The sequence below is a fragment of the Pteropus medius genome, unplaced genomic scaffold (genome assembly GCF_902729225.1).
Source record: "Pteropus medius unplaced genomic scaffold, Ma_sr-lr_union100, whole genome shotgun sequence".
Classification (NCBI taxonomy): Eukaryota; Metazoa; Chordata; class Mammalia; order Chiroptera; family Pteropodidae; genus Pteropus; species Pteropus medius.
Window position 1 is genome coordinate 1,169,920 of NW_024355109.1, and position 9,906 is coordinate 1,179,825.

The window sequence follows — 9,906 nt, forward strand, 5'->3', positions numbered from 1 at the left end:
TTGTTCACCTGCTTCCCCTTGGCCCCAAGTCTGAGATCATCTCTCACTGCATCGTTCTGGAATCTTGTTGTCTCATCCTTTCCCCAACAGGACCCCAGTGTCTTGCTCCCCACCATTCCTCACCGAACACTTGTGTTTGACCTGTCAGTGGGGCATGGATGGGGCAGCTGGGTGGGGGTCAAGGGAGGGGCGTGACAGAGAAATTATTTCATCCTTAGGAGCTGGAGGCCCTGGTCTAAGGGAGGAGGGCCTGGACCCCTGGGTCTGAGGGAGGAGGCACTGACCTCAAGAGTCTGGGACATTTGTCCAGCCACAGCCAGTTCCGGGAGTCAACACACGATGTCGCTCTGACCCCAGTGGGGCACAGGGGGCGGGGCCATGGGTGGGGCTTACGACCCCCTAGGTGGGGGCGGGGTCTTGCTCCTGGGCAGGACTCGCTGGCATGGGCTCTAAGTGCAGGGCACCAAATACAGCGGGCAGCGGAAGGGTCAGGCGAGCCTTGGAGAAGGTGAGGTCTGGAGGCCGGAGCCCAGGTCAGGAGGAGGCAAGAGTTACAGGGCCTGAGGTGGGCAACACCTGAGAGTGAAGCTGAGCAAGTAGCCAGAGTCCTGGGTCCCTCAGGGGAGCAGACGCTGGACTTCAAGGCTGTAGAGTGGTTAAGTATTAGGGACACAGGGTCTGGGGGTCCTAAGAAGTGTGAGTTGTGTAGGTTCCAGGAGAGGAGGGGCTGGGGGCCTGGACTCCTGGGTCTGAGGGAAGAGGCTGGTGGTCTGGGCTCCTGGGTCTGAGGCAAGAGGGGCTGAGGCCGTAAGAGCTGGACCCCAGGCCTCCCATGGGCTTGGAAACTGCTCCCAAATGCTCACTCCCATGAGGAACCCAGGCGTCCCCAGAACCTGGTGTGTGCAGCCCTGCCCTCCCTGGCCCCTGGGGGCAGAGAGCACCTGTTTGCGCTTAGGAGACAGAGGCTGCTCATCCACCCCCAGGGCCCAAGTCTGTTTGCTTTGGAAACAAGGTGGGGGTGTCTCGAGTTATCTGGTTCATCTTTCACCCTTGGGCCATGAGCTGGCACAGGGATGTGGGAGTGGGGGTGAGGGACATCTGTGACCTCAGGCTTGACCTCACCCCAAACCACAACTGGTTTCCCGGTCCTTAGATGCCTCTAATGAAGAGGGAGACTAAGTCACAATGTGATGTGCCAATGAGCCCCTAGCCTCCTCCCTCAGACCCAGGGGTCCAGGCCCCCAGTCCCTCCCTGGGGCTCCAGGTCTGGCAGGCCCAGGCCCTCGTTCACCCTCTGTCCTCTGCCCTGCAGACATGCCCGGCAAACAGTCAGATGAGGAGCAACTGGAGGTGGGGGCTGCTGAGAACAGAGCTGACGAGGACCTGGGGGGCCTCACAGCAGAGGAGCTGCGGCAAGGCCAGGAGGCTGCCCTGGCACTGGAAGACATGATGGCACTGAGTGCCCAGACCCTGGTCCGAGCCGAGGTAGACGAGCTCTATCAGCAAGTACGACCCCTGGGCCAGGGCCGTTTCGGCCGGGTCCTGCTGGTCACCCACCGTCAGAAAGGTACTGGACCTGGGGACATGGGTGGGGTGTGGAGGCAGCGGCATGGTTGGTGGAAGCCAGCCAAAGCTGGGAGCCTGCAGGCCCGAGTCTCGGCTTGCCTCCGCTGCCCAGGGCGGGAGGGGAGCCCCCTCCCCTCTATGAGCCTCAGTCTCCTCCTTTGAAAACACGGTAATGATTCCTTCTCTGTGGTTCTCTGAGCACACGTCCATGGCTATAGTTTCTGGGGACAATGGGGAGCAGAGAGGTTCCCCCTCGAGGTCCTCACATGTGGCCAGATTAGAGGTTGCTGTGGGGATGGTTTGGAGCCAAGGCGTCTGCAAGGCACGTAGCAAAGCCAGTGCACAATGGGTGTACAGGACACCCTCCTTCAGCCCCAACCTGGTGTCTACACACACATCATCTGTCCTTCCCATGAAACAGGGACACTGGACAGAACTCTGAGTTGGTATCAGTCAAGACTCACCCTTGAGTTCCCCTGGGGGCTCAGACCATCCTGGTGGTGCTGGGGACTGGTGCTTCATTCAACATACCTCTCGAGGCCCCTGGATGCCGCCCCTGGTCTGGGTGGTGCTGGGGACATGAAGTTGTCACTATTCTGGGGACGTTCAGGGGACAGTGGGCAACACAGATGGACAGAGGTCACCAGAACAGAAGGTACCATGTGCCGTGACGGGCACCGTAAGCGCTATCCAGCTGCTGCATCCAGCTGGGGCATGAGTGGAAGGAGGGTGGTTAGTGTTTTAGGTGAGGAGGTGGACTCGCTTCCTCACGCGCAGCCCCCTGATGGATGAGCTTGGGCCCTGGCAGGTGGTGCCTATAAAGCTGAAGAGGTCGGTGCTCCTGCCTTTGGGAGCTTTTGCTCCAGAGGGTCATTCCTTACAACTCCTCATTGCACCTAATTCCCACCTAAGGCATCTTTTCCCCAGGCGCCTGGAGCACAGCTTTCTGGCACTGGTTTGCTGGAACTAGGGGCCACATGAGTCACAGGAAGCACAAGAAGTTCCAAGTTCAGTTTCATCGTGCCCCTCATCTGCTTCAAGGCAACAGACGTGGAGAGAGCAGAGCAGAGCTCACTAAATGCCGTCATCATCACTGCTTGTACTATTGCCACCAGCAGTGTATTTTATGGCCATGCTGTGTTTGGGCGGGCTTGGCAGGGAGGCAGGAACCGGAGCAGGCAGAGGTGGCATAGGGAAGAGTGTGCAGGCTGGCGAGCAGTAAGGGTGACTCGGGCTCTGGCTGCCCCCAGGCACACCCCTGGCACTGAAGCAGCTCCCGAAGCCGTCAACTTCCCTCCGTGGCTTCCTGTACGAGTTCTGTGTGGGCCTCACGCTGGGCGCACACCCCGCTGTTGTGACGACATACGGCATTGGCATCGAGTCCACCGACTCCTACAGCTTCCTGACAGAGCCCATCCTACACGGGGACCTCATCTCCCTCATCCAGCCCAAGGTGGGTACACAGATGCCCAGCGGGCCCCGAGCACCTCACTGGGTCTCACAGAAACCACTCCCCACCCAACGACCTGGGCCTCAGGACTCACTCTCGCTGCGTCAGGGCTTGCCAGGCCTCATGTAGCCCCCAAAGCCCCCACTGGGCCCATGGGTCACAGGATTGCCAGTCCTTTCTTGAGTTCACTGACACCACAAAGCCAACGCTGCACCCTCTAAAACTCACAGCCTTCCTGGGGTCACACTGGGTCACACTGCCCTCCCGGGGTTTTACTTGGCCTCACTGGTCTCCCGGGTCCTCCCAGGGACAGACTGGCCTCCAGAGGTCACATCAGACCTCACCAGCCCTCACTGGGCATCCCTGGCCTCCTGGGCTAACTTACTTGAAGACTTCCGTGTATTCTCCTGGGTCTTCCCCCTGGAGCTGAGGTGAAGCAGTGTGGCCCGAGTTCCCTTCTGGTAGCCAGGGAGGGGCAGCGGGCCCTGACACACACCCCCACAGGTGGGCCTCCCGCAGCCAGCGGCCCAGCGCTGTGCAGCCCAGCTGGCCTCAGCCCTGGAGCACATTCATTCACACGGCCTGGTGTACCGGGACCTCAAGCCTGAGAACGTGCTGGTGTGCGACCCGGCCTGCTGGCGGGTCAAGCTGACCGACTTTGGCCACACGCGGCCTCGTGGGACCCTGCTCCGCCTGACTGGACCACCTATCCCCTACACAGCCCCCGAGCTCTGCAGCCCCCCTCCCCTCCCTGAGGGCCTGCCCATCCAGCCTTCCCTGGATGCGTGGGCACTGGGGGTCCTGCTATTCTGCCTTCTCACGGGCTATTTCCCCTGGGACCAGCCCATGGCAGAGACTGACCCTTTCTATGAGGACTTCCTCCTCTGGCAGGCCTCAGGCCAGCCCCAGGACCGGCCTCAGCCCTGGTTTGGCCTGACACCAGTGGCAGACACCCTTCTGTGGGGGCTGCTGGACCCCCGGCCCCGGGAGAGAAGTCCCGTGAGCTCCATCCAGAGCTACCTGGGGCGACCCTGGAGGCAGCGGGAGGGAGAGACTGAAGAGGTGGACAAAGGCGACGGGGAGGCCGAAGAGTGAGAAGGCCAGGAAGCCTGTACCCACCCTTGCCCAGGGAGACTTAAAAAGGAAAGGGGGTCCCACATCTAGAGATCTGGGCATTCGTGTGGCTTTTGGCTTCTCTCTGCCTGTTTTCATCTGTTTCACTACCCTTCCCTTTCCATCCACTTCATCTCCCTCCCTTGGCCTTGGGGTCTCTAGAGCCACTGTGTGTCCATCCGCACCTGTCCCCGTATCTCCAGGGCATTTGTACTTGCTGTATTCTTTACCTGCAGTACTCCAGGCTTATCCCTTCACCTCTTGTGAACCTGCCATGTTTAGGGCTCCCTCCCTAGCTGGCCGCCTCTCCCACCCCACACAGCACTGCAGCATCAGGTCCAGCATCCCCACTCTGACTCTCCTCTGTGACCTTGTTACCTCCAGGCTGCATGACATTCTTGCTATGCCTATTCTGAGAGCTCCGGATTGTGGACTGTAGGGGTCGGGCCTGTCCTGCTCTCTGATGGGTCCCATGTAGCTGGGGCAATCCCAGCCATAGCAAGGGGGTGGTAAAAGCTTGTCCGGTAATGAACCCCTGGGCTGTGCATGCTGCCCTGTCCTCCTGCCCTGTCTCTCCTCCTCCCTGGGTTTCGCTCACTCCTGAGGCCCTTAAAGAGCACTCTCTCCTCTCACCTCAACTGCTCTCTGCAAATAAAGTCCCTCTGGCATTGAGGTCCCTGTCATGTTGTTGGTCTGTGAGCTTGGGAAAGGGTAGGACAGTGTGTGCACATGTGTTCTGGCTGAGCACCGTGCAGGAGGGAGACAGAGAGGGAGAGAAAGACAGAGGGAGGACGAGATAGACAGACAGATGGAGACAGAGAAAGGGAGAGACACACAGAGAGGGAGGGAGACAGAGACAGAGATACAGAACAGCAGAGAACTGTCCCACAGTGATTGTGTAAGAGGCTGGCTCTGAGTGTGCATCTGTGGGTGTGTCTGGCAGTAAGCATAGCTGCTTGTGTTGGGGCTCTCTGGGCCTATTTCTGCATGTCTGTGTGTGTGAGGAGAGAAATTAATGGGAGCTTGAAAGTGTCCAGCTGTTTGTGGACAGAGGTTTGGACTGGAATGTGTATTTCTGTATATCTCCGTGCCCATGAGCCTCTGAGCCTGTGCATATGCACAGTTATTACATGAATGTGTGAGGGGATGGAATGGAAGCTTGAATGCATCTCACTCTGTGTGGCTATCAGATCCATGTCTCTGTGTCCACGAGGAATTGGGTGTGCATGTGTGTGCGTGTGTGCATGTGTAGCAGGGGCGGAAGAGTCACACAGGCACTGCCCTCTGCTGCCATTCACTAGCTGGGCCCCTGCCCCTTCACACCTTCCCCCTCTCAGCCTGGCCTCATCTTGGCAGCCGCTCTGTTTGCAAACACTCTGTCTTCCTCTCCGTGCCCTCCTTGGCCACAGGCCCAGCACAAGGCTACAACTAGAGCTGGATCATGTGTCACTTTGTCCCTGGCCCCTGTATATCCCACCTCCCCCAGTGCCCCTGCTGTGGCTGCCTAGGCATTGCCTGAGTGGTGGTGGTGGTGTGTGATAGCGTTTGTGAAATGGCCCCAAGGGCCCTTTGAATCTGAGTTCAATCCAGGGAGCTGGGGACACAGGCTCCTGTCCTGGGTAATCTAGGTGAACTTCTTGGAGTAGGGGGTCATTGTGAGTACATTGTGGGGGAGCATGATCAGGATCTCGTACCACCTTATCCATGAATCTGAAATAGCCCGAGCAATTAGGTCAAGAATGTGTCCCAAAAAATCTGTAGGCACTGGGGAAAGGTGGAGGGAGCTGTGAGAGGGGAGTGGAGATAAGGAGGGGTGGTGGTAGCTGCAGACGGTGTTAATTGTCAGTAGCAGCTGGGGATTAACTGGGAGGTGACAATGACCCAGCATGGGCCCGAGGGGCAGTGGAGAAGGGCCTGGAGGGGGCGGGGCAATGCTAACTGAATATTAGTTACTTAATTAGGTGATATGTAACACTAAGTGGCTCTGCTTGGTCCCTTAAAACTGCCCTGAGTCACAGATGGGCAGAGACGGCCCACAGCAGCCAAGGTGCCAGCCTGTACTCAGACAGGTCAGAGCAGAGGCAGCACTCAAACCCAGACAGCTCCTGTCCAGGGCCTGTGCTCTTAAACCGCAGGGTCCTGCTGTCATCAGCAAGTGAAGGGGCCCTGTGCAGAAAACTGGGGGTGTGAGTTTGGAGAGTAAGAGTGAATGTGTTTGAAGGTGCATTTCACGAGTGTGACTGTGTGTCAGTATGTCTGGTATAACAGTATAAAAGCGAGTGTGTGAGCATGAGTGTGTGTAAGAGTATGAGTGTGTGTGAGCATATATCACACGACCATGTGTGTGATAGTGTCAGCATGACAGTGTGAATGTGAATGTGTGAGTTTGCACTGTGTGAAAATGTGTGAGTACATGTGAGTACATGTGAGTGTAAATGTGTGGATGGATGGGAGTGTGAATGTAAGTTTGAGGAAGTGTGTGTGGATATACACGTGGGAGACTGAGTACAGGTGAGCGAGTCATGTGAGCATGTGTTTGTGTGTTGGTGAAGTGATCATGTCTCCCTTAGAGAGCACACTGGAGTTGGGGCACCTAAATGAAGGCAGAAAGCGGGGTTGAAAAACCCTTCAGACCTGCTGAACGACCATGACCAAAAGACAGATCATGATGACTGGCGGTGAGGACATGGACAAGTTCCAACCCTGTTGCATTTGCTGGCAGAATGGTAAAAATGGGGCAGTCAGTGGGGGAGACAGTCTGCAGGTTCTCTACATGTTAAACAGAGAATTCCCCTGTGTCCACCCAAGAGAACTGAAAAGATACATCCACACACATATTCGTAATAATGTTATTCACAATAGCTAAAAAGTGGAAACAACCCAAATGGCCATCACCAAATGAATGGATAAACAAAATGTAGTCCATCCATCCAATGGAGTATTATGCATAAAAAGGAGGAAGCTTTGGATGAATCTCCAAAACATCTCTGGAAAGAAGCCAGTTACCGAAGTCTCTCTGTTGCAGGATTCCATTGACTGGAAATGTCCAGAATAGGCAAATCCATACAGAAAGACTAGTGATTGTGAGGGGTAGGGCCGTGGGGGTGACTGCTAGTGAATATGTGTTTTCATTTGCGGGGCTGGTGATGGTGGTGGAAAAGTTCTATAATTAGACTGTAGTAAGTGTTGCACAATTCTTTGAGTATAGTAAGAACCATTGAACTGTACATGTAAAAAGGATGAATTTTATGGCATGTAAATTTCATCTCAATGAGGCTGCTTAAAAAACAAACAAACAAACAAACAAAGGCCTCCATTGATGCTACCTTGATCAGGTTTCTTCCCTCATGGAGCCTCTGAATCGCCATTCAAAAGGAATGGGAAACCTGCCCCCTTCTGATGGTTCTGAACGCAAGGTCCACTCACCATGAACTAAGCCCCACTCAATCCCACTCGCCATGGAATAAGCTCCCTCACAGGACCACTTACCACTTTGCTGCCCGTCACCAAAGAGACCACAGGGGCCCCCACTAGGGAGCCTGCTCTCCACAGACCCTAGAGCCAAAACAAGATGACAGCCTGGATCCAAACCCAGCTCTGGCCTGCTCCCAGAGTGTGTCCTGAACCACACCCCCACAGCACCCCAAAAACCTGCCTGGGCTGGTGATCACTGAGGGAGTTCTGGGCACTCCCAGCTGGGAAACCCCATACTGTGGGCAGGACCAGTTACAAAATTCATGGGTGTCCAGTGCAAAATGAAAATTCAGGGTTTTTAATCAAAAAATAAAACAGGAAAATATATCCTTCTTGCTCGGTCTCTGTATCTCTGTCTCTCTCTCTGTCTCTCCCTATCTCTCTTTTCCTCTATTTGCTACTGAGTGTAGCTCTCCCTGGTGACATGGCACCTGCCTGAGGGAAGAAGGCCAGGAATCTGGCCACTACAACACCGGACTTTGAGCCCAGGCTTGGAGCATGGAGAATGCTTCATTGTTTCGTCACCTTCACTTACAAAAAAAAAAAGAAAAATCTCGAAGAACGTCAGGACAGCTACTACAGAGTGTTAAACAGTCAAGAGCACCCAGCCCACAGCCTGCTTGTAGGAGAGCATTTCCCCAGGACCCAGAAGGGCAGCTGGCCTCACGAGTCCTCCTTAAACACCATCATTTTGGTTGTCCAATTTTAGGTCAGTGCTCATACAGACATAAGAGGGATGTGAGCAGCACTTCTTACTTGGACAGCAGCCCACAAATCGCCCACCCTTCTTGAGCAAATGTAGAACCTAATCCAGCAAGGCTGGGATGGTGCCAGAAATTCTGCTTTTTGAACCAGCTCTGGGTGAGGTCCATGCTTCTCTAGTCCCTGGGTCACACTCCAAGTGCAAAGAACTGTGAGGACACGGTTTCTGAAATTGATCCCACATCCTAACTAAACTCTCAGTGATACAAGCCATTGGTCTGCTAGATTCTTCAGGGTTTTCTATGGGGACAGTCATATAACCTGTGGGAAATGACAGGTCTACATCTTCCTTTCCACCTGTCACCTGGTTAAGGAAGTCCCTTCTGCTCCTGCTTTGTGTGTGTGTGTGTGTGTGTGTGTGTGTGTGTGTGTGTGTGTGTGTAAACTGAATTTTCTCTGCATCAGTTGAGCTTGCTAGGCCTCTACAGCACCCATTCTCGGCTTATTGCAAGCTGGCGGACACCGGATTGAGCTCAGCTGTCCTGTGGGAGGTGTACAGGGTCAGGGCCAGAAGTAGGTGGTGGCTGGCCACCCATCCTGGCCCCGGGCCCTGGAGCCAGATGTTTGGGCTTAGCTGCCTGGCCAAACAGGGATAGAGTGACCAGATAATTAACTACTCGCTTCTCCAGGGCTGGCAGAAAGTGACAGGGGGTGGAGGGACCTTGGGCCAGAGTGCCCAACAGCGCCCCCAACCCTGGCTTGCAGAGAAGGGCAAAGAGCCTGAACCACCAGCTGGGCCCTCTGGGGAGACCCAAAGCTGGGGTTCATCTGCTCCCCTCTAAATGAGAAAGGAGACCTTTGCTTCCAAGTTGGGGTGCCACCTTCCCAGCCCCTGACTACCCAGGATGGCAAGGGGAATGCAGACAGAAGCCATTCCCTTAGCACCCCCCTCCCAGGTCACCTGTCAGCAGTTATTTGTGTCTTAGGGCTTAATGAGGTCAGGGGAACAGGGATTCTCTGTGTGTGCTCCTTGGCCTGTTGGCAGGGGAAGATGGTCCATCTATCAGGACCCCCAGACATTGCCCCCCCCAGCAAGTAACTGGACCCTGCTGGCCTTTGCAGGACTGTGGGGCGCCAGCTCCCTGACCTCCAGAACCTGTGAGCCAGGCTGACCGGAGAGAGAAGGAAGGAATGGTTTCCTGCCTGAGGCTCTGCAAGCCAGGATCAGAGTTGGGGGTCTTCCAAGCCAGCCCCCAGTTTACATACTGAGGCCCAGATTAGGGAAGGGGCTTACCCAGAGAGGAGCTATCACAGAAATCCTAAACTAGAACCCCAGGCCAAAGTCAAAATAGGGAATCAGCATCATGTTATTCTGGGGTTGAGTTCTCACTCTGCTACATAGCCCAAGGCAAGGAGCTCACCCTCTCTGAGCCTCCATGTCCCGAGATGGGCATCAAGTCCCTCTGTCCAAGGGCTATGGTGAGGACAGGGGGCAGGGTGGCATCAGGCAGAGAGAAACACAGCCAGGACTGGTAATGATCACAGTGGTTAACTGAGCACACACTGCATGTCGAACCCTGTCATTCCTCGCGTTGATTCAT

At 55.5% G+C, this 9,906-nt stretch overlaps 1 protein-coding gene across 2 annotated transcripts; it reads left to right on the forward strand.

Annotated features, from left to right (window-relative positions):
* Positions 1-430: 430 nt before the first annotated feature.
* SBK2 (SH3 domain binding kinase family member 2) lies at positions 431-4,829 on the forward strand. 2 transcript variants are annotated; one of them, XM_039857069.1, is made up of 4 exons: positions 431-508; positions 1,313-1,567; positions 2,817-3,019; positions 3,521-4,828. In XM_039857069.1, the coding sequence occupies exons 2-4, from the start codon at positions 1,315-1,317 to the stop codon at positions 4,109-4,111; spliced, it is 1,047 nt and encodes a 348-aa protein (XP_039713003.1). In that variant the 5' UTR covers positions 431-508; positions 1,313-1,314; the 3' UTR covers positions 4,112-4,828. The 2 variants fall into 2 exon arrangements, with proteins under 2 accessions (XP_039713003.1, XP_039713004.1); XM_039857070.1 differs by having other exon boundaries at positions 482-533; positions 3,521-4,829.
* Positions 4,830-9,906: the final 5,077 nt, after the last annotated feature.